Source organism: Trifolium pratense, linkage group LG4 (genome assembly GCF_020283565.1).
Source record: "Trifolium pratense cultivar HEN17-A07 linkage group LG4, ARS_RC_1.1, whole genome shotgun sequence".
Classification (NCBI taxonomy): Eukaryota; Viridiplantae; Streptophyta; class Magnoliopsida; order Fabales; family Fabaceae; genus Trifolium; species Trifolium pratense.
Window position 1 is genome coordinate 11,370,496 of NC_060062.1, and position 25,507 is coordinate 11,396,002.

The window sequence follows — 25,507 nt, forward strand, 5'->3', positions numbered from 1 at the left end:
CTCCGTCCGCAGCATTCAACACAGTTCAAACAATTCATCTTCTCTTTCATCCAAGTCATATTCAACACCACCATTGCACCATTCACTTGTGTTGAATCACTCATTCAACACCCAATTCAACATCCATTGTAACTAGTCTAAAAGGTTTTACTGGCGTGTCATCATAATGTTAAAATTTAATTTCTTTTGACAAACTTTTCATTTGACGTTGAATTAATTTCTTTTTAATTTCTTTCGACAAACTTGTCATTACCTATAAATCGTTAATCTAAACATAAGAAATTAATTCAAGTGGTACATGATACACAAGTCATAAAAAAACATTATAACAAACATTTTCCTATATAGGGCTACTTCTAATGTGCACAAGTAGCACAAATTGTGCACCATGCATAAGTTGCTCGTATTATTATAAGGAATACGAATTTTACAAAATCCACCGTTGGATTGAAAGTTTATATCATATAGATTGTCCATAATTTTTTTTTAAAAAATCGAAAATTATTTGATATGTTATTGTGACCCATCAAAATTAACGGTTTATGAATTTTAATTGAATACCGTTAATCTTGATGAGTCTCAATAACATATCAAATAATTTTTAATTTTTTTTAAAAAATTTATGGATGATCTATATGATATAAACTTTCAATCCAACGGTAGATTTTATAAAATTCGTATTCGTTATAATAATATTCGAAACTTGTGCACCATGGAAGACTTAGTGAAGTCTTCCATGTTAGCCAAAGCCTCCTATATAGTATAAATTTTACAAAATTCATTGTAAGATTGAAAGTTTATATGTCATTCATAATTAATTTCTTTTAAATAAATTAAAAATCAGTTGATATATTAATAAAACTCATCAAAATTAACGATTTATAGGTAGTGGCATAGAGACTCCTAACCAACTAAAAACTTTATACCAAATATCATTTGCAACCCCAAGATTTCGCAAAAAGGTGATCCTTTGATTCATGGGATACCGTACACACGGGACATGGCGCGGTTTATCTCCAATCAACACGTGCATCTTAAAAAGGTTCACGCGAGTTGGGTACAACGTAATTATATTTACTTTTTTTAATTAAACATTTTTTTTGTTTTCACCACCAGTATCTGACCACTAGACCGTATAATTTGGTTTTGGATCAGTTCTGCCATCAAATGGTTCCCACCCCCTCCCGATCAGCAAGAACGACTACAACCAGCAAGCATAATTCCAACATATTACTATTGATTTTTCATTTTTTTTCAATTAATTTAGTGGTTAGAGTTTTAAAGTATCAAAGTTTAAACTTCAATTTCTACAATTTTTACCAAGTAAATTATACTCACGATAGTACTATTAATTTATTTATAAGATTGTGAAAATCAGGCGACTATTCACGGGGGCATAGTGAACAATGTAGAAAGTAGTACTAACATCCTATTCTATCATTTGAAAAAGTGCAATCTTATGAAACCAACCATGATCAATATAGCATGTTATTCAACTTAACAATCATATATGAAACCAAATCAATATATATAGCATGTATTCAACGTTTACGTTGACAATATAAACAGAACTCTCAAAGAAATAAATTGTCCAATTACCAATAGATTTTCCTTATGAGACTTTCATATTAAAACCAAAAATAATATGATCCACATTAAGAGTGTGACAAAATATATTGTTAAAACTACAGTACTTTAGTTCGTATGACCTTTCATCCCTTCCACAAGTAGCAATTTGATTAGGTTAGGGTTTTCTTTCATTTTGTCACAAATCCACAATATAGTTTGTTGATTCCCTCCTGTCTCCAGCTGGAAGAATGCATTCCAGCCTGGAACTTCTCTCATCTTGCATACCTTCCAAAATTCACAGCCAAACAAAAGAGTGTCCGGCCAACAAGCCTAATGACAAATCACTACAGAAGTGCTTATTTAAATGTGAGATTAATTTCTATGCAGTATGAGTTAATCATATGAAACTTATAAAGATATTTTATAAACAATTATAAAGATTTGATCTGCCGACAAAAAGACAAAATATGAATTTGTAGATTCTAGTTGATTTATCGTTAGCGCAACAATCAGGGAGGGTCGAGCGAGGAGCATTCACTTTTGTGGGACTTTTTCTTTTGAGTAACACACTTTTGTAGGAGACACACTGCTTGTCCACCCAAAACCTTAAGGTGACAATTTATTCTCAAACTCACACAAACTCACCGCTTGTCACTTCCAATGTGGGATTATTTCCACAAACTCACACATATTCTCAACACTCCCTCTCAAGTGTGAGTCCACAATGCTCCCCTTCAAGTGGAAGCTCTTTCTTCCACATACACTTTGTACCGTCGTTGACTCACTTCAACGGGACACTTACCCATGACCATGTGTGGTACTTTTCGATACAAGTAAGCCGTGTCCCTTTCTTGAAACCAAATGCTCTGATACCATTTGTTAGCGCAACAATCGGGGGAGGGTCGAGCAAGGAACATTCACTTTTGTGAGACTTTTTCTTTTGAGCAACACACTTTTGTGGGAGACACACCACTTGTCCACCCAAAACTTTAAGGTGATAGGTGAGTGGGTTCTCCCACTTACAAATGCTCAAGTCACCACATTCCTATCCAATGTGGGATTATTTCCACAAAATCACACTTGCTATATTCTCAACATTTATATTGATACATATATAGAAGGGAAAAATTGGTGCAAGAAATTAATATTATTTTTTTGGTACAAAGAAATTAAATTATTTAAATATTCCTAAATAACTAAACAGTTTTTAATTATTAAAAATATGGACCAACTTTTTTTTATTGCAAAATAAAATATATTCAAATTTATAATGTACATCGATACAATATAAATTCAAAATCGCTAAAAATAAAAAGGGTGTTGTTAACATGTGCATATAGGGCACATGTTAAGGTATCTTAATATAGAAAATTAACATTTAATGATACAAAAATTTAATGCTTAAAAAGTTAAAATTTAATGCTTCAACATTTAATACTTTCTATTTTTGTTTTCTTAACATGTGCCCTTGGTGCACATGTTAACATTCTCCAAATAAAAATGATGAATTTGCCCGAACTACAAATTGCAAAAGCCTACGTATTTGGAGGGATGATTCGAGGTCTATGAATGTGTTTTTCAAAAGGATTGGTTTTGCCATTCAGAAAGGACTAGCGACGCAGCTTGTTGCCCGCTTACATTTCATTAATGTGTAATTATTTTGGATATATATATATATATACAAATTATCTATATGATATAAATTTTCAATCTAACGGTGGATTTTATAAAATTTATATCGGTTAAAACGTTATTGAGACGTGTAACATTTGGTGTCAAACTAGTTGGTGTCATTTGATCATAACCCATATACATATATATGGGGAGGGATCAAATTACACCAGTGTAACATTTTAGTAATGTTACACCGTTCAATAACGCTTTGACGAATATAAATTTTACAAAATTCACCGTTAGATTGAAAGTTTATTTCATATAGATCATCTTTGTTAAGTTTTACAAAAATCTAAAATCGTTTGGTATGTTATTGAGGAAGATCAAGATTGACGGTTTATGCGTTTTTATTGAATACCGTGAATCTTGATTGGTCTCAATAACATATCAAACGATTTTAGATTTTTATAAATTCTAACGTACATGATCTATACGATATAAACTTTCAATCAAACTGTGAATTTTGTAAAATTTGTATTCGTTAAAGCGTTATTGAGCGGTGTAACATTACTCAAATGTTAATTTGATACCTCCCCTATATATATATATATATATATATATATATATATATATATATATATATATATATATATATATATATATATATATATATATATATATATATATATATATATATAGAAAGAAAAAAAAATCATAGTAAAGAAGTAATTCTCTATGATTGGAGAAATAATAGAGTTAAGAGAAACGTAAACTTAATCGTATATTATTTTTGTTTTTCTATCATTTCTTGAATTAAAATTTGTATGACTAAAATTTTTAAACTAAACTAAAATCTTCAACTTTAGTTTAAGTTCAAACAATGTAAACTTAAGAATACAAAATTGTCTCAGTAAAAACAGGAATCATGCACCTTCTAGAAGGTGTACGTGTAAAATCATGAAAATTTCATATAGGGGGTGTTAGCTAGTTAAATAACTAACATAGTTATATTCTTAAGTAGAAAATAGTGTAAAATCCTAAAAATTTCATGTATAAAGTGTTAGCTAGTTAAGTAGCGCACAATATTTTTCCTCCAAACTTTTGAATTGTTATACATGAGATGAGATCAGGTGAATAATGCCATGAATGTATTTGATCAAAAGACCATGATAAACTCGATTAAAATTTTCAGCAGATATCATTTTTGATGATGTGAAAAACTACAATTTCAAAGACTACCTTAGATATTTACCCAATTGAAAATAGAACATCTCACAGAACCATAAAATCTTTATCCAATAGTTCCAACTTAATTTGCACTTTCCTTGTAGGAAATTCAGACTTACAAAACTGCTACCAACCTTCGCTCCAGCTCCAACCTTAAACAAATGCAATGTCACACCATGACTCAATAATGGGTCTCCATACAGAAGAGCTTTACACAGACTATACAACTTCAATAATGGGTCTCCATACAGAAGAGCTCAGGACCGAGCGGTCCGAGGGAATAGTTATGGTTTCACAATTTGATGGGCTTATGGTTTCTTTCATTAGAGGTAATCTTATTCAACGCAACGCTAAATTTTGATACCTCTCCTAGTCGAGATCCAAATTCTTGGTTCGTCATTTTGTAAGAGACTGCATCTCCCTGTTTTAGTCTATAATCTGAACTCTGAAGTTTAAACACATCACAACTAACAAGCATCCCATAATTAGCTATCATATCCGATGGTTACTAATAATGAGCATGCACTTGTGTCCTACCTTGGACTAAAGCATCAAACCAAATTTTTCATTCTGATAAGTTCCAAACATTAAGCAAATACAAAACCATTCGATGAAACATGAAGCCTAGGTTATAACGTACTCAAATCTTAGACTACAATCCGTCTAGCAACAAACTACAACAGCAGATGGAAATGCGGTAGAAAGCAATAAAAAAGCAGATAAATATAGCTTCCTTAATCTCACACGCGAGCTTCAACCTTCAAAGGTGCTGCTGCTATTCTCGGCTTCATCAAGCATTTGCACAACTTGTGCAACACCTTCTTCGATTTCCTTCCTGATGACTCCATCAGGCATATCAAATGTCCTCCTTTTGAATGACAGTGATCTTCCAGCAGGCTGGGGATCTACCACATCAAGCATTGCTTCCAGCTCATCCACCATTGATTTCTTTGCAGATCTAACCATCAGATCAACTCCCTACACAAAAGAAAATGAACAAAACCTGTTAGATAAACCATTAAATGGTAATAATCTATTTGTATTACACTTGATACAGATATTCTGTTGGCTACTATTCCGTTTCTATATTTTCTTCTTTGGCTAAAACCCCATGACTAAGCAGCAAAATTCTGAATGTGCAGAATGGTTTATATTCAAACTGACTTGTCTTGCAACAACAATGTCATTTTTGGTTATAAAATGATTGATCATATGATACAAGTTTTCTTCAAGGTCAACCCTAAGTGGTGCTGCCTGGACTAATAAAATAGCACTACAGTTTCACTGCTTAATTAAATTCACCTGATCTCATCTCATGTATAACAATTCAAAAGTTTGGAGAAATGTGTAGTACTACCTCAATGGCATCAACAGTAAGGAGCAAGACAATGATTTTCTCAGAAAACCTCTGGCGTTCCACTCCATCACTAGCTATACGGCGTCGGTAGGAAAAGTTATTGAACTGGGCTCTGATTTCCTTTAATTTAGATTTTGCAATAGCCAGTTCTCTAAGGGCACGAAGAGCCTTTGACCTACGGATCACATATGCTCTAAAGGTTATCTGGATCAACAATGCAGCATCTTGAGGAGATAATTCCTTCTTTTTGCCTCTCTGATTTTGAATTGCTCCAAACCTCTTTGCAAATGCCTTCATCATCAAGCAAGGTAGTTAAGTGAAAATACATGAGAACAGCTTGCTTAAATGATTCAATTTTTTAATAGAGCAACATTATCTGTATCTGTATAGATCTACAACAAAAACAATAGCCAAACTTTATCTCACTAGGTAGGGTCACATCACATACATGAATCGTATGGCATCATAATGTTCTATCATAAATCATGTTGATAACAAAACCATTCCTCTCACATGTTTATGTTAGAAAAATAACAATGCATCTCTGCTCCAAGACAGAGCCAAAACTCAATTTTGAAAAAGATTCAACCAGTAACACAAAAAAAAAACGCAATATCAACAAAATGTAAAGTTTATTTCATGAAAATGATTTTGGCTTCGTGTCAGACTTTTTATTTCATGTTATTTTGAATATATCATGGAACATGTTTAAGTTCTTAGGAAAAAAAATATAATTCTTCAAAGAAAAATGCCAAAAGCGTGAAAATAACAATCAGACAAACAGCAAACGCAAGTTAGTGGACCTTAAATGCAGTCAATCTTTCAAAGTCTTATACTCACTCATTTTCACTTAATAAAGAATTATGAATCACAAGTAGGTAACCGACATGGTTGATTTAACCACATCAATCCATACCCAAGAACAATGTAACCCTATTTAGCCATACTATACACGGATAGAAGCAAATATTAAACTCCTAATCCAATTCATTCATCATATTTTACAATTACAACAATTTTTTCTTTTAAACCTATCTTTTTTGTTTCCTAGACATAAACCCTCATCTAAGTAATAAATGAACGATTGATGTGGCTCTAGCATATCATCCGTCGGATTATCCAGAAAGCACAAAACCATGTCCTTGACAGGGTTTCAAAAACAGGTAGAGACTACAATTTGGACCACAATATCAAGACATTTTATAGTCTTGAGGACCGCAACACAACCAGAATTGAGGTAGCATCAGTCAAATTTGATCATAGATCTCCAAAATATAAAGGATATGAATGCTACTGCGATTGAAATCATTGATCCTGACCTACTAACCTATGAAACACAAACACTATCACCTGTGAAGCACTAACACAAACAAAAACACCAATAAAGCACTAACACAGACACACACAAGCAAGAAGCACTGATACATATACAAACACCAATGAAGCACTAACACAGACACAAACACAAACACCAATGAAGCATTAACAGAGACAAACTCAAAGCACTAACACAAACACGAACAACAATGAAGCACTAACACAGACACACACAAACACGAAGCACTACACATACACCGGACACTAACATGTGGACACTGTTAATAATTTGACAAACATAAGTGATTCATTGTAAGCACGTTTCGGTGTCATATGATGTCCGTGTCCACCATCAATAAAAAGTGTTGGTGTCATATGATGTCCCCATTCACCATCAATGTGAAACTAACTTTCTCTTTAGGCAACAAAATATACTACTACTTCTCTAGTTTAAATTTGATATTTCAAACTCCAACAAATAAAAGATAAAAGATCAGAGCTAAAAAGGGTTAAGCTAGCTGATATACCTGTCTTAAAACAACAACTTTATGATCATTAGGTTCTTCAATCTCCACAATACGCAATTTTCTTTCTTTCTTCTTCTCATTCTCATTCTCTTTCTCCTTCTCATGATTCTTCTTTTTCTTCTTCTCAACATCATCATCACTTTCAACAGCAAAAGTATACTTCCTCGAATTCCCACTATCCTCACCTTTCCCTTTAATCTCAGCCGTCCATTTAACATTCTTCAAAACCGCACTTTTCACCTTATTTTTCTTCTTCTCTTCTTCAACCAACTCGGCAATCCACTTATACTTTCTATCAAAACCATTCTTCTCACCATCTTTAATCTCAGCCGTCCACGTGTACTTCCGATCACCACCACCACTACCACTCTTCTTCTTCTTTTTCTCCTCCTCCTTCTTCTTGTTCTTGTTCTTCCCGGTAACGATTTGCTCAAATCGTGACTCTAACTCAGCGACTCGGTCACTCAAGGTTTGTAAACCGAGTTGCTGCTGTTTCTCAAGTCGTTTGTAGAAAAACGAAGGTGTACGATCCACGCGCACCAGATCCGCGTGGAATGGAGCTTCGAGAAGACATAGATCGAGATCAAAGGGGAGAGATTGTTCAATGAAGGAAGGGAATGGTAGGGTTTCAGTAATGAAGAAATGTGAAGAAGATGAATGAGAGAAAGGTAAAGGTAATGGCAATGGTTCTTCTTCGATGATCTCGTATCGTCTGAATCGGCTCATGGTTGAGTGAGTGAGTGGAATCGGTGTTAACTCGTTTTTAGGATAAAAGGAGTTGTTATCAGTGTTGTTGTGATTTGATTTAGAATTTAGAATAGAATTTTGTAATCGTTGTGATGTTGAAAGGGAATGGGGTTTAGACTTTAAGGTGGTGGAAATGGAGAAGACGACAAAGTATATTGAATAAAAATGGTGAGTAAGGGTATACTTGGAAATTTAAGTTTTCAAAATATTAATATGAGATTAAGTAAGATATAGACATAATTAGTTTGAGATTAAATAAGAAAGATATGATTGAGATATTCACATTAGCAGCAAATGGTTTTAATCCGAATTTTAGTGACCATGGTAAAAATATTTCATATAATATGTAGAGCATTTACACATGAGAAAAAATGAGAAAAATGATGTAACTATGAATTTGTTGACCGATATGCAGAAGGATAGAATGACGTTGAGCCCAGCAAATATCTTAATGTACGAGTGGATAGGAGGAAAATATGCATATGTGGACTTGAATCGTGTTTCCCCACTTATGAGATTTGGGAATGAGAATTTTACTATCAGGCAGATGACCCTCAAAACTGTTTCGAACAAAATGGTCAAACATGAGTAAATGTATTCTAACAAATAAATAATTCAATTTTTGAAGGTAGGAAAGTCTAAAAATTGGATGTTTTTATCATCCACTTGATAATGAATTCCATACTAGATCTAAAGTATATAAAGTATCAAGCACATACTCTCACACCGATACGGCATTGACACAGACACGTCAACACTGCTAATGTAAAAAATGTAGGACACCGATACTGTTACATATTTATAAAAAATCCAAAATGTGAATCAAAATATATACATATGCATTAAAGTTAAGTAATTTATTTCATTAAGAATTTTTTAAAAAAATAAGATACATCGGTATTTGATCTCTATTTATCCATCTACTATCGAAAAAGTTGAAAATATTGCAATCAAAATGTAATCTCTTTAATCCCTATTTGATCAGCATTGTTGTTTCGACACATTTATAATTCTTTTAGATATGTTTGGTAAGTTTCTAAAAAGAGTAGAAACGAAGAAAGATGATTTTTTTAGGACACTTGTCCGACACGTGTTGCATGAGTGTCTTACAGATGTCGAACATCATCCTTAGTCGTGTCAGAGTAAAGGAAAAAATAACTTTTTTTGGACACATATTTGAGCGGTCCAACACATGTCGAAAGAGCGTTATACGAATGTCTGACATCGATTCGTGTCCGACACCGCGACACGCCTAATCATAGAGGTGTTTGATCACCGTCGTTTTGTGATTAAAATAATTTTAAAATAAGTAGTACAAGGTAGTAACCTTGGTCGTTTCGCAAGGACTCACAATCGGTTTAACAATGTTAGAATGAATTTAAAGGTTGCAAAATAGGGGTTTTCGGTTTGAAAGCAGTAACAACGATAACGAATTTAATCAACGTGAAAGTAATCAATCTATTGGTTTTAGGAAACTTCGTTTATTATCTATCACAGGTTCTTAGAAATATCCATTCAAGGGTTTATGCTTCGATTGATCATAAAACTAATTAAACAAGCGAAAATTAGTATTATACGGAATTTAATTGACTAAGCATCATATATATTCAATTAACTATGACAGTGATCAAGCATCACGAAAACAAAGTTAATATCCTAACAACTTCCAATCAACCCTATTGCTAAGCGCGATAGTTTGTATCAATTTCTATTCAAATCAATTTTAACAAGCGGAAATCAATTCGAACAATCATCAACAATACAAATTCGAATTAGAATAATTAAGCATTAATCTAAACGAAATAAGGGATATGAAAGTGATACAAAAGAGCATAAACATTCAAACGGAATTGCAATTATAAACCGAACCTCAAGAATTCATAAACGGAGTTCCTTACACCAATGGATCGATAGATGAAAATTAGTTCTCCATGAAGTAGTGACGGCTAGGGTTTGATAATTTTCGTGAACAGTGAATAATCCCCCTAGCTGTCTTTTTTTTTTTCGGTTTAAATAATACATGGAAACGGGCCTTAAAACAATTGGGCCGAAAACATAAAGTTGTGCTGAAAGTTAATAATTTAATTCGTCTGGAACATAAACGTAATTATTCGACTCATTTGCGCTCCGAATTGACTTGAGGCTTCAACACAAAAGTTGTAGCTCTCTTTCTCAGCTTTCCAACGCATCTTCCCGCGCCTCAATCCGGTATACGTAGCTCCAATTATGACCTACAGACTGCGAAGGTGTCAAGTTATTATTAATTCAAAAAATAAGTGACGAAAATAAAATAAAGCTAAAAATAAACTTAAATATAAAAACAAATTAAAATGGTGAAAATAATGAAATAAACTATAAGAATACTTGAGTACAATAGTAGAAGAATGTACATTAAAATACACCGATCAGTGTTCATGTTCATGCTTCATATATACTAAAAATATTCCAAGTCACTTCACTTACACGAGTTAAAGACAATGCGAAAAGTTTTAGTGGTATTTTTAGTTCCTTAGTTTTGATTTTCTATGAAATTCGTATTTATTTTAAGGGATTATCATCAATAAGATACAATGAATATTTGTGATACCTGATGCGCCGCATATTGAATTGACCAAAGTGGGGTCAATTATTGGATTAAATTACGGCATCATCTAATCTTTGGGACAATTTATTTATTGCTTACATTATTATTATAGGAATACTATGAAAATGATTCTGCCTCTGCGATGGATCCATGTAGTGCTTCCCACGTGAACTTTTCACCATTTTTTCACACATCTTTACCCCACTTTATCATTAGCATGCTTCATGCATTATTTGACCCAATTTTTGTTTACACACACTTGTCACACAAAAAATGAAGATGGTGATCATTAGCATGCTTATATGTGGGTATTGCTGGTTGATTTGTTAAATGTGAATTATGGATATAACTGACTTGTAAATTTAATGTTTTAAAATTGGGTCTTGTTAACATGTGCCCTTAGGGCACATGTTAAGATATACCAAAATAGAAATTCAACATTTAATTATACAAGAAATTTAATGCTTCAAAAGTCAAAATGCACAAATTAGCATTTAATAATTTCTATTTTTGCTTCCTTAACATGTGCCTTAAGGGCACAAGTTAACATTCTCCTTTAAAATTATGGATAAGGAGAAAATTATGGATATGAAGAGTTTTGCACATGAGATAAATTGATGTGTTAAGTGTGAGTTATAAGTTAGAGATTTATAAATTTATATTTTAAGATCTTATATAAAAATACGGTGTTCAAACTCAATTGTGTGATGCGTAAAAAAAAACTCAATTGTGTGATTAGTCTTCTCGAATAATTTTGTTTTAAATAACGATCTCTAGATGTACATGCACATTTCATTCATCAAGTCTAGTAATTATGTATGCGTTCTATTGTATATTATTCCTAATCAATTGTGAGACACAAATAAACATTTGTTTGTTTTTGTGGTGAATTTTATAGAATTGCGGTGAATTCTCACGTTCGAGCAGAAGTCTTATTCTATTGCTTAAGGATTCTTAAATTAAATTTGCAGGACGTGATATTTGATTTTTAAAGGTAGATCCAAACATACAGTATAACAAGTCAAATAAGATATTTTCTTGCGTTAGAGAAGTTTTGTGAATTCGATTAAAATCACACCAATAATCTTGATGTGTGGACCAAATCGAATAAGCAATCAAAACGTGGAAATAACAATAATAATCACGAACAAAAGATAAGTGATAAAACTGTAAAGAACACGAAGCAAATGTTTACCCAGTTCAGTCAAAACCGACCTACACTAGGGGAGAGAGACTCTCCGTTCCACTATCGATAGAAAACTTGATTACAACGAGATTCAATACAAGAGTTGCAAGAATTAGACTTCAACCCTAACTCTACCCTTTTCCCAAATCTCTTCATGTGACCAAGAGATTTCAATGAAAGTGTTTCCCAAGGTGATAGAATGATTACCCAACCCTAGAGTCTTCACAAGATGTTTCTCTTATAACCCTAGTCTGTTTGTTGGCCTCAGAAATCCTAAAAACCTCTTCCAAATAAAAAAACGCACTGCCTATAAATAGGCTCGCGCAAGCTGCGCCTCACGCATACCTCACTGCGCCTCGCGCAGGAGACAGGAGCTAAAGCTCCACCTGCATATCACAGCTGCGCTTCGCGCAGGAGACAACATCTTAACTTCTTTTTTTCTGATCATAATTTCAAGGCAATTACAACAATAAGCATTAGAAAGACTTTGGCTACATTTGTGAGCTTCTAAAAGTATTTCTCAACGGCGTTTATGTTCTTTCTTTGTTTAGCATCAAGTTAAATTAACACATTCATGCCTCGTGAGTGTGACTCACATAATAAAAGATTGTAAAGACATCTGATATGTTTAAGGCATTTATTCATACCCGCAATTTTATTTTCCAAACTTAGTATATATGAGTCATATTATTATACTCTTTAACACCTATATTGAGATGTCAGAAACTTGAATCCAAATTAAACGGAGTGTTATGAGTCATATCTTTCTCCTATTCATGAGCCGCAAAAGGTGCAACTTATAAAAACAAATTAGACCTTGGTGACAAGTAGCTAACTTAATCTCAGTTAACAATTTAGTATTCTATCTTTTTTTTCCTCATCGTTTTTGTCCTTTTTGGTCCTTCGTCAATATTTGCATGTCATTTTTTAAGCTTCAAATCTATAGTTTTATTTTGATGCATAACATATGTTTATGATTGAGAGAACAAATAGAAAGAAAATCATAGATTTGAATCTTGAAATCCATATTCAAACATGGGAAAAAGGACTAAAATACCACAAAAAAAGATGATGGACTAAATTGTTACATGAAAATAAGTTAAGGGACCAATAGAGTAATTTCGTCTTACGAATAACTTGTTTGGAGAGCTTCAGATAAAATTTATAGAAATAAACTCCCGTACATTTAAGAATCTATTTAGTTCAACAGAAAATTAGAGAATGGAAGTAACATCATACAAATAGTTCCATCATATTTTACCATACATCAAATTAATACCTCCAAAATAGTAATCCATCAATTCTTTAATGGTATCTTATTAGCCCAAAGGGGTGTAGTCATCAATGTAAACCAACTTTTCTGCCCTAATATTTGCTAAATATTTCTAGAAGTTTACTTTTGTACTAGACAAAATTTACATTTTTGTCCAGAAACACAATTTAGACGGCACAAAAATTATGTTATTTACGAATTGGTGTTGGTTCGGAACATAACTTTCGAACCAATTTTACATGGCCAAACTTCATAATTTATCTTTCAAATTAACCATTATCAGTACCGCCGGTTCCTATACAAACACTGTCAAACTGTGAATACCGATGCCATAAACACGCCATCATCATTGGGTACACAATCCTCTCCTTAGATCAATCGTCGTTCAACGAACTTACATTCAATAACACACTTATAATACTTTGAATCATGCAAGCTTAATTTCCCCAAATTCACAATGTAACATTCACTATCTCATTACTTCCTCAGTTTCTATATTTTTAATTAATTAATCAAATTATCATAAGTAAGTTTTGATTAACGATAGTTATTTCTAAGTACGGTTGAACCGTTTATTTTGAAATTTCAAATGTATAGCGGCCAAGTAATTCTCACTAAAAAATAATATTGGGCCGAAAACAATTGGGCCAAGAACCAAAAACAAACAAAACCCAATCCAATAAAAATCGAATGTTGAGCAAAATAATCGAAAAACACGAAGGTCTAAACTAAACGAAGAAGAGGGTTCTTCGAATTCTAAACAAAAAAGCGTGATTCTATTTTACACAAAACAACGGAGGAGTGAGAAATCACAACCTCCAACACAACGCCACAAAGCTCCAAAACCTAAACAACTCCGTTAGGTAAACTCCACCGTGAAATTTCACTCTCTTTCGATTATTTTCTTCTTCTTTCATCTCTAGTTCTTTTGATTGTTGAATGAAGCTACAATAATGTCTATGAATTTTGTATAAATATTGAATAAATTGAAATTTAGGGTTTACAAATTTTGTTGCGTTTTTTTTTGTTGTTGTTGTTGTTGTTGATGAATGTTGAATGTTGATGTGAAACAGTGATGGAGAGTGCTTTTGCGAGTGCTTCTGCGATTACAGACCAAAGGCAAAAGATAGAGCAGTATAAGCACATTCTTTCTGCTGTGATTTCATCTAATGACATTGTTCAAGCTAGGAAGTTCATAGATCACAGTTAACTTTCTTTTTTCTCATTCTAGGGTTTTTTTGTTTTTTATTTTTTCTTATTTTTTTAGTTTTTATTGAAGTATGAGATTGTTGAAGCTTTGAATTTCATGTTTCAGTGTTATCGGATGATGTTCCTTTAGTAGTGTCGCGGCAGCTTTTACAGAGTTTTGCTGAAGAGTTGGGGAGATTGGCGCCGGATACACAGAAAGAGATTGCTCATTACATACTTGCTCAGATTCAGCCTCGAGTTGTGTCGTTTGAAGAACAGGTTTGAATATTGTGTATTCTATTTTGGGATTATATGCTTGTAATGTTTTGTTTCGGTAAATAGGAGAAGTTAACTCGAATGCTGTTTTCTTAAGCATGATAGGAATAATATCATCGAGAATGAGAGCAAAAAAATCCCAACTAAGATAGACATGAATATGATATGATACATTACAGACATAAGAGATATAATAGAATTTGAAAACTATGGATCACATGTGTTTGACACGGCTATAATTACTATTATACGGCAAATAAATTAGTATATAATATTAAAACTTACTTCTTAAGTTGAAAAGATCATTGATATGGGCAGTTGGGTAGCATTGACATGGATACAATTTTGAAGCGCTTGTGCTTCATTACCTCTCGGTTTGCAAATAACCAATTTAGCAATTGTTTTAACTTAGCTTCATAGGTATTTGTTACTTGCTTATTTGGGGATTAAATTCTCAGATACGAATAATATGCTGGCTCTGTACTCTGTAGTCAATAGCTGCCGCCATTAGCTATAACAGTGTTGTGCATCATCCCTTGGGGGATATGTGAAACTCTGTTGCCCTACGTTTTTGAGTAGCGGCTGCTACTATAATGAAACCTAGAGTTGTGCCGTTTGAAGAACCGGTTTAAGTTGTGGCTGCTACTATAATGAAGCCTAGAGTTGTGCCGTTTGAAGAACCGGTTTAAGTTGTGCATTATGTTTCAGGACTACATGCTTGTAATGTTTTCTTTTGCTAATCTAAGGATGTGTTTGGATGGAGAGTTTTGGAGGGGAGTGTTTTGAAGGGCTAAGTCTATATTTTGGAATGAAAAGGTGAAAGAATAACACGATGTACATCTTAAGTAGAATTAGAAAAGATTTGATATTTTAAAAGATAGCATCAGTTGATGTAAAGTTTGTAAACATGATAAAGTGTTCGGTTTATATAATTATTTATTTATAGTTAAAAACTGGAAGTGATTTTTTTTTTAGAAAACTGAATCTTTGAAGTGCCAGAGAAGTTTCTTATACAAATATATGTCTGATAGGGGTTATTGGTTGGCATGGACATGGTCACATGGATACTATTTTGATGCGCCTGTGCTTCTTTACCTCTTGGTTTGCTAAGATTCAATTCTGCAATTATTTTAAGTTAGCTTCATAGGTATTGTTATTTACTTGTTTGGGGATTAAATCAATGGCTATAGCAGCGCTATAGTGCTATTGCATAGCAGAATTTGAACACACTGCTATTGTTCTGTGATGCGCTATTTAATACAAAATATTGTGGAATAGCGGTGTTAAGATTCATGATATCAAAGTAAAAGGAGAGAAAAGTTTGAGAAATCTGTAATGAAACTAATAGAATTGATACAAATGAATGTGTCAAAGTACAAATGAGTGCAACTTCTATCTTATATACTAACTAGCTAATGGATCTATACTAACTAGATAATGGGCCTAACTCTATATAGTTCAACAAGCGGTGCTATAGCACTGCTGCGTATCAGAATTTTAACAAACCGATATTTTCTGCAATTGACAATAATGGATTAAATCCCGTGATACAAATAATATGCAGGCTCTGTAGTCAATAGAGGTCACTACAGTGATGTTGCGAATCAGCCCTAAGGCGCTATGTGAAACTGTTACGTTTTTAAGTAGCGGCTGTAGTAGCCACTACTACAATGAAGCTGATGTAAAAATTGGACATCTCCTTAATTTGTAGCTAACCCCTTCATCTTTTTATCTTGTTGGGAAATTTTTGTCATTTTTATGAAAAAACTTATTCGCCTTAATATTGGGTTTTGAATATAGGTAACAATGAACTTTGATTAGTTATGAACATGTCTTTAATGTTGTGTATGCTATTTTGGAGCTTTTATGTGTATATTGTACTATGTTACAAATTTCTTGTATTGTTTCTCTACATCCACTATACCTCTATATAGCGTTTTCGGTGTCGGCTGCAATCAGCCATTGACTACATAGTGTTTCCGACACTATTTTTGTTTTATTTAGTAGGGCTATATAAATTGTAGAAAGAACAGAATCACCCTTTCTCTAACCGAATTCAGAATCACAGATTTTTTTAATGTATTCCGAGTCTTTATAAAAATAGTATTTCTGTTGCTATGTCATGCGTAAAGAGTTTTCTATGTTGAGAGATGTTGATTGAAAAAGTATTCCGAAAGGTGTTTCTTTCTTTAAGAAGAAATCTGTCATTACATTACTCATCTTTGTTTAAATCAATCACGTAATTCTTGTCCAATTATATATTTCGCCATGCTAATTGTCACTTGTTGTTTTGTTATAGGTTTTGGTTATTAGAGAGAAATTGGCCGAGCTTTATGAATCTGAGGAGCAATGGTCAAAAGCCGCTCAGATGCTCAGTGGCATTGACCTAGATTCAGGAATGAGGTCTCGGAGAATTTCCAACCATATGCACTTGCCTAATTTTTCAGTCAAAATTTGAAAATCTCTCTTTTTGTTATTCTTATTTTTTCTTTTGATTTATATTATTCAGGGTAATTGATGATACATTCAGGTTATCCAAGTGTGTCCAAATTGCTTGTTTATATCTTGAGGTATTTACTTTATTTTGTGCAAGGAAATCCATATTTGATTGATGTAATCATGTAAGGTTCTAATATCATATTGGGAGATATAACTTGCTACAAAGAGCATATGTATAATTTATTAATTTTATATCTGGACTTAACCTTTCACATAATTCAGTTCATGTATAAAATAAATCACATCAATGCTGTATGGGGATGTTTGTTCCTCTTTAAATATTGTCGATGTATTGATTTTAATGCCAGAATGATAATGTTTATTTGAAATAATTTTTTCGTATATGCCAGGATGATGATGCTGTCAATGCTGAAGCTTTCATTAATAAAGCATCATTCTTGGTTAGCAATAGCCAGCAGGAAGTACTGAATTTGAAGTATAAGGTTTGAAAATGATAACTGAGATTAAATATGCATACATAAACCTTGTCTTATTTGTTTCAACTTTTATTCTTCTATTTTCTTTCAGGTTTGCTATGCGAGGATCTTAGATCTGAAGAGGAAGTTCTTGGAAGCTGCCTTACGATATTACGATATATCTCAAATTGAGAAAAGGCAAATAGGGGACGAGTATGTGTTCTGCATGTTACTTTTCCCTCCTATGTTTTAGAGATTCCAGTATTCTGCATACCATACCTTCAACATTTTGTGTTTGACAATCTGTGTTTCAAATGTTGTATCTCAAATTTTAGAGTAACATAAAATGGGAGTAAGGGTTTAATAATAGTAATATTATGCATTGCCTTCAACTGGGTTGGGCCTTGGCCAGGAATGAACTCATAATTGATACAAGTTATTATTATTCACAATATTTTATCATCTGTTTTAGGCAAATCTGTTTTGCCTGTATTATCACCAGTAATTATGACTCTAGGTATTAAAATTGAATTAGCTCACTGACAAAATTGTTTGCATAACCTCGAGGAGATTCACATAGACTTGTATAGACTCGCATAGAATCGTGAGTTTGAGGGCATAAGAGTCTCCAATGTAGTGGTTATTTTCCCAGACATGCACCCTAAATGCATATAGCTGAATGATAAGGCTGTGTAGTGCACAAAATATAACCTCCCAATTGTTGCATTAGACTCCATACATAGATGCATCTAGTATCCCGACCTGTATCCATCTGTAAAAGAGGTGAACAGTGTTGTATTGAGTCTCAACCCCATTGCTTCCAACATAAACAAATTCTTGAACCTAAAAAAATGAACAAATATATCATCGCAAGTTTGCAATGTCAATGACCTAGTAGGCAATTGAGGTGAATGAACCCAGATCTGATGAGCTTATTCCTAGATCAGTTGTGCCATGTCCATCTCCAATGAAGTGAACCTAATCTCACCATCTCTAACTATAGTAATTTTGGACCTTGTCATTTATCAAATTATATCGATTTTTAACTTGCTAGCTCTTTTATGTTTTCAGAGTTGTGAACCGCGTAATTTAATGCTGTGGATGTTAGCCAGTTATCACATTTGCACTTTATATTACAGGGAAATTAATGAGGAAGCACTTGGGCAAGCTTTATCTGCTGCTGTTACGTGCACAATATTGGCAGGTGCAGGACCTCAACGTTCCCGTGTTCTCGCCACATTGTACAAGGTAAGCTTCAATCGTATTATAAAACAATATACAAATGTTCAAATCTTGTCTCATTAATTTTTGTGGACTTGGTTGGATTAGGATGAGCGGTGTTCAAAGTTGAAGGTCTATCCCATACTGCAGAAGGTCTCGCTCTCTCCTCCTTCCCTTCTCTTTCATCTCTCTTTGTCTGCCTCATTTGGCTTTCCACACTGGTCATATAATTTGAATCCTTTATTTATACACCAGGTGTATCTGGAAAGAATTCTTCGAAAGCCTGAAATTGACGCTTTTGCGGAAGAGTTGAAACCACACCAGGTTATTAAAGTTTGTGTTGTATCTTCATACTTTTGATAGTCATGATAGGCATGTTTCAGCTTTTACTTTTCCACAGAAAGCCATTCTTCCAGACAATTTCACTGTGCTGGACCGAGCTATGATTGAGCATAATCTTCTGAGTGCAAGCAAACTTTATACTAATATCAGGTATGAGAAATTGTATTATCAGTTTGTTGTTTCCTTATGGGTCGATTATTTTAATATTTACACTGTTTGGTTATTTTATGCTCTTTTTAATCTGCCTATTTGCCTCTCTTTTCAGCTTTGATGAGTTAGGCACGCTATTGGGAATCCCACCTCCCAAGGTATAGAATTTCATGTCAAAAGTTATGTTTATTTTTCAGCATTTCATGTTTGCGATATATATTCCTTATTTGTTGTGAAGGCTTGTTTATATTAATCATCAGATTTAAATAAGAAAACAAAAATTAATTGAAAGGTGTCACATGGTGATAATAATAATAATAATAATAATAATAATAATAATAAATAATAATAATAATAATAATAATAATAAATAATAATAATAATAATAAATAATAATAATAATAATAATAATAATAATAATAATAATAATAATAATAATAATAGCTTTTATCTTTCTTAACAAGAAGGTTCTGGAGGAGGGAGACCCTCCTGGAAGTGATTTTTCTTATATGTTCATTCAATGGCTTCCCTACAGTTTGTAAGATTTGATTTGTTTTGATTTTTTTTCTCCCAATTATTTTACTTTCAGGCCGAGAAGATAGCGTCAAGGATGATTTATGAGGATAGGATGAAGGGATCTATCGATCAGGTATAAATATTAAATAACCATTACAAGTTACAACTCCTTGTTTCATAAAAGTACTTCAAAGAAATAGGAATTCAAATATTAGTCGAAAGAATCTTTCTGTTAGACTGCTCTTGGGGACTAGGAAGGGGTTTGGGCTATGATTCAGGGGGTGGTAGATCTTGACTGCTACGAAACAGGAAAATTTATTGGAAGTTTTTTTTAGGGCTGTGCCTGTAGTTAACCATGTTGAAGAGACTGTCAAATTTTGAATGCTTTTTCTCAGGTTGAAGCAATCATACATTTTGACGATGACACTGAAGAGTTGCAAAGATGGGACCAGCAGGTAATTTTTCATAAATATCCAATATCTCTGGATGCAACGTTCATAAGTGGGTTAAATAAATAATAAGGTTTCAGTGTTTGTTTCTTAAAAGTTGTGTTATTTTAAGTTCAATTTGTATTTCAAGTGTTATATAATGACACATCTAAATACTTTTAAAAAGGTATGAATAGCCAAACTTTAAAACTGTGCAGTACTAATTGTTTTCAATCTGTTTTCTGGATGAATAATATCTCAAAAATGAATAAATTAATTTTAAATTCAAGTTTCCAATATAATAATAATTGATTCATATGAATCATAAGGAAACTATACATGTTAAAATGGTTATTGCATGAAATTTAAGTATGTTTACATTCTGTGGTACTTGTTTGTGTGCACGAGTACATGTGAGGATCGCGTTGTCTTTAATCATGAGTATTGTGCTATTTATATCCATTCTTCAATCTCCTAAACTTTAATAATGGTTTGCTCTTGCAGATTGTTGGCCTATGTCAAGCTCTCAATGATGTTTTGGATAGTATGGCCAAGAAAGGCATTCCAGTTCCTGTTTGAGTTGGATTATTGCCAATTTCTTTGTCTATACATTCTTCGTGAATCATCCTTTTTTTTGGTTGATTTTTTTGTGAATTTCACTATACAGATAATAACATTAATTTTGTCGTATATTAGATTCTAGCTTCTGTTCATCCAAGGGCGTATATGGCAACTTTTGTTTAATTCTCAAGTTCATCTTGGTTGTGGATATAAATCCTATTATGTTTTGCCTATGGACAAATGAGTCTCTAATGAAAGAATATGTAAATGAAATTGCTCATATTATGTCATATAACCATGCGAAAAATATGGTCAGTGCATGTATTTGAGGTAGCATGTTGCTTCCTTTTTATGTATGTTGCATGAAGGGATAGGAGAGGTTTAGATCCTAAGATAACTGTTGTCCTTGCTTCGGGGTGTATGGATCGTTGAGATCATCACTTTGCTATCATGCCTTGTAAAACTTATTGCACCCTAAGAATATATTACCCTTATGATGTGTTTGTTTCGAGATTAAAATTATATTTCTACGTTGTAACAAAAAAAAATATTATATTTCTACGAATATTATTTTCAGAAACATTATTATTATTAGAAATATTCTTCCTATCGTGTTTGGTAAATTAATAAATTTTCCCAGAACATTTTTAAAATAAGTTCAATTAAAATTTTAAAATATTAAAAATATGAGTTAAGATAATGTGGGAGTAATGAGTTATGGGTGGTTTTTTTTTATTCATATGGAAATGTAAATTTTCCACCCTTTAACATGGAAATAAAAAGTTAAAAAATTATGTGTAGATTGTATTCTCAAAAATAAAAAGCTATATTTAACATTGGCAGTGATTTAACATTCATAATTTATATTCCATACCCTATGTTCCATACCAGTGTTTTAAAAACCGGACCGGACCGGCCGGTCGGACCGGTCGGATCGGGAACCGGAGGATTAGCGGTTTGGTCTGACTGCTGGACCGGATAAGCTATCAAACCGGTGTGAACCGGGAAAAATCGAAAAAATCGGAAAAACCGGTGAACCGGTCGGTTTTCAAAACCGGCGGTTTGAATGTATTTTTCGTTTTTTTTTTTTTTTTCTGTTTTGATTTTTCTGAAACAATGTAAATCCAACTTTTTTTCTCGAATTATAGTTGTGTTGCATCTTTGTTGGAAGTACTCATGATTTACCATTGAAATAGTTGTGATGTTGCTTTGAAAAAAATCAGATCTTGTTTTCAAGTTAAAAAAGAAAAATTTATTTGTATAAAATTATTAAAACTTTCTCTTGATGCACAACCATCAATTTCAATTTAAGAACAACATAGTTCTTTCTCTGCAATGTAACAAAGGTATTAAAAAAAAGTAGAAAAAAAGGTGGAGGTTGAAGAAGAGGAGGAAGAGTTTGAAAAGAACAACACACATATAAGTTTGAAAATCAAGTAAATATTAGATCTGTGCATTTGGAAAGCACCTATGATTTGCTTAATTTGGAAATTGCATAGAAAGAAGAAGAAGAACACAGAGTCTTGTGGCTGCTGCTCTGTACAATTAGATCTAGGGTTTCATCTTATGAGTTTTATATGTCAAAATTATTGGGCTTGAAGTATTAAAAATATTGGGCTTTTAAAGATTTTTTGAAAAAAAAGTATGGGACCTTTAAAAATAGTAGTAAAATAATATAATTGGCTGTGTAATTTTTATTTACTCTTATAAATACTTAAAAAATATTTATTTACTTATTATTTGAGCTTTGGTAGTATTTTAAAAAAAATTTAAGTGTCATAATTTTTTAGAGATAAGTCACTCAGTTTGCCCGGTTTATTAATTATATAGTTTTATTGTTGACACCGGTTCATTCTATCGGTTTAATCCGGTTTATCATGCGGTTCGACCAGTGACACAGTGGTTCGACCAATGAACCAGTAAACCAGCACCTTCGCCGGTTCGATGACCGGTCCGGTTTTTAAAACACTGTTCCATACCCTTAATTGGCAGTGATTTAACATTCATAATTTATATTTTATTGAGTATAAAATTCCACATAACAATGGATTTAGAAAATCGGAGAGGATCCAAATCCAGTAATAATTGGTTAGATTTTAAGCTTAAGTTTTAAAAAAGCTGAATCCTCTACGAGCAAAGTTACATTCGTTCTAGTCACTACCGGTGTCTTAATGATGGTTGTTGGTGCGTAGACGTGTAGTGTATGAGTTCGGTTCTTCTTGCTCGTTAATAAATTTTGCTCTAGTCAAATTACGCATGAAAGCAGTGCAATTGTTGCAAATTGGCTTACTTATGTCCGGAAGTGGATTATCTCCAGTCACTTTACTCACAGTGAATTCTATGCCATGGATTCATAAATAACAGTGACATCTACACATGAGAGAATGTTCTCCCGCTTATGTCCTACAAATTAGCAATGATGTACTGTACTAGAATAAAGTGAATATAGCCTTAATTTAATGAAATGGAATAAGCATATTTTTAATCCAATATAGTACAACAATAATCACTTAGAAAAACACAGAGCTCGTTTTTAATTGGATGGCCAAACCAATTGAATAATCAATCAACTTTGTTAGTTTTCTTTTCATAATATTCATCAATTACCCAATAATTAATTTTAATATAATAATGTTATGAAATATCCATACACACACTTGGGAAGAAGAGGAAGAAGAAAATAACATCAAATTTTGTACCAAAAAAAGAAAGAAAGAAAGAAACAAGCATCAAAGAATTCCATCCAAATTACAAATGATCATGTCATCATAACATATAACTAAAATAAGCAAATGCAAAAAATCATAGAATTAAATCAAACTATACAATAAATATTCTAATGCAAAGTTTACCATTACTTCACTTTTCTATGTTGGAATTGCAAAACTTGTTTGTTCCTCATATTCAAAGCAACCAGAAAAATTCACCATAATAAACCCCATCAAAATCATGCCAATTACAACTCCACTAATCAACACACAACAATTCTTCCTAAATCCACTTTTCACTTTTCCATCTCTTTTCAATTCATTATTTTCCTTCTCTTTTGAACAAGAATCAAATTCCACAACTTCTTTTTTCCTACCAAAATCTTCGAAAGAATCCTCGGCATCTTCAAAACAAAAAGTTCCAATTTTACCCTTCCCAACATTAATCTTTTCACTATTTTCATCAACCCCATTTCCTCTAAACTCCACAATAGCCTTCTCACCAACAAATTCAGGAAAAATCTTTTTTGGGTCATCAAGATCAATCAATCCACTCTCTCCAACATCATCATTCAAACAAGACTGAGTGCAAGAACAACTAGAATTAGAATTCGAAATAGTATCCTTGTCGAATTCGGGATTCGTAAACGTAGTAAAATGTGACATAGAATCCTTGTCCCTTTCATTAAAAGAATTCTTCAATGAGTCCAACTTTTGTGCAAAAGGATGTAAATGTGGTGATTTTGTTGGATCACATGAATTTTGTTCAGTATATACAATATTTTGTATTAAATCAAATTTCTTGTGAATATCTTCGTGTGAATATTTTTCTGGGCCATGTAGAATTATATCGTCGAGCATTGATTCAAGTTCTTGCAAATTTGTTGTCAAAATTTGGTCAGTCATTTTTTGAGTAACACAAAGGTTCTTGTTTTTTTTTAAGGTTTTGGTGGTTACTTTGTTTGTGTGTGTGTTTGGATTTGAAAAGAGTGTGGTGTTGTTGTGTTTGTGGAAAAACGGTTCCAAACTAGTCTCTTTATAATATGTAACCGAAATAATCCAATTAACATAACCGTTTTCTTGCTCTATTTGGAAGCATGCATGGTTTTTATTTTTTTTAACGGCCTTTGGGTTTAAATTAAATTATTATTATATGTTTTAGAAAGGAAAAAAAAAGTATTCATAGTGGAAAATTATTTTACACTATCAACAAATTATAATCATGATTTCTGGCATATCATTCCACTTCACTCCACATTTTTTATATGACATAGCAAATTGAATTAATACTACTCCATCCGTTCCAAAACTTTGATCTTTTTAGAGTTTTGCACGCAGTTTAAGAAATAATAAAGATTGATAAGTTAAGTCATTTTTATCCTTACTTTTTAAAGAAAAAGAAAATTCATTTAATGAATGTTTTAATTCTTGTAAGGGTATAAATGATAAAACATCATTGATTGTGTCTTGGTTTCTTAAAAGGATCAAAGTTTTGGGACAAAATTAAAAAGCTAAAAGGACTAAAGATTTGAGACGGAGGGAGTATTAGTGTAAAATTAGTTTTAAACTTTATTTTTTTATGCCTTTTGTGCTTAGTTCCGAGTACCTTTGTTTTGGCTCTTTCTCTTTCGTTTTCTTGTCTGGGCTAATATTGTTTTCTGTATCCTGTATTGTCACAAGCAATCCTTGTGCTGGTGCGCTGGCTAAACATATATAAAAATTAATTCTATTCTATATTTCCATGATAAATTTTGGTCTATTTAAAGTGGAAACCAAACCTACACTAAATTATTACGTTGTC

The 25,507-nt window shown here is 32.6% G+C and overlaps 2 protein-coding genes across 2 annotated transcripts; one reads left to right on the plus strand and one right to left on the minus strand.

Moving 5' to 3' along the window:
• Nucleotides 1–4,961: 4,961 nt before the first annotated feature.
• Nucleotides 4,962–8,712, minus strand: LOC123923211 (BAG family molecular chaperone regulator 7). The gene is made up of 3 exons (XM_045975895.1): nt 7,612–8,712; nt 5,768–6,058; nt 4,962–5,388 (listed from the first exon to the last, which is right to left on the minus strand). Exons 1-3 carry the CDS (start codon nt 8,335–8,337, stop codon nt 5,164–5,166), a joined length of 1,242 nt encoding a protein of 413 aa, XP_045831851.1. The 5' UTR covers nt 8,338–8,712; the 3' UTR covers nt 4,962–5,163.
• Nucleotides 8,713–14,079: 5,367 nt separating this feature from the next.
• LOC123921838 (COP9 signalosome complex subunit 4) lies at nt 14,080–21,278 on the plus strand. Its single transcript, XM_045974531.1, has 15 exons — nt 14,080–14,264; nt 14,475–14,606; nt 14,717–14,868; nt 17,165–17,268; nt 17,375–17,435; nt 17,715–17,807; nt 17,893–17,993; nt 18,920–19,028; nt 19,110–19,154; nt 19,257–19,325; nt 19,402–19,493; nt 19,609–19,651; nt 20,083–20,142; nt 20,405–20,464; nt 20,942–21,278. Exons 2-15 carry the CDS (start codon nt 14,477–14,479, stop codon nt 21,014–21,016), a joined length of 1,194 nt encoding a protein of 397 aa, XP_045830487.1. The 5' UTR covers nt 14,080–14,264; nt 14,475–14,476; the 3' UTR covers nt 21,017–21,278.
• The last annotated feature ends 4,229 nt before the right edge of the window (nt 21,279–25,507 follow it).

Coding starts and splice junctions, on each gene's coding strand:
- LOC123921838 (XM_045974531.1), top strand. CDS start 14,477: ATGGAGAGTGCTTTTGCGAGTGCTTCTGCGATTACAGACCAAAGGCAA. Junction 17,436..17,714: donor TTGCTTGTTTATATCTTGAG/GTATTTACTTTA, acceptor CGTATATGCCAG/GATGATGATGCTGTCAATGC. Junction 19,029..19,109: donor TTCTCGCCACATTGTACAAG/GTAAGCTTCAAT, acceptor TGGTTGGATTAG/GATGAGCGGTGTTCAAAGTT.
- LOC123923211 (XM_045975895.1), bottom strand. CDS start 8,337: ATGAGCCGATTCAGACGATACGAGATCATCGAAGAAGAACCATTGCCA. Junction 6,059..7,611: donor AAGTTGTTGTTTTAAGACAG/GTATATCAGCTA, acceptor TTGATGATGAAG/GCATTTGCAAAGAGGTTTGG. Junction 5,389..5,767: donor TTACTGTTGATGCCATTGAG/GTAGTACTACAC, acceptor TCTTTTGTGTAG/GGAGTTGATCTGATGGTTAG.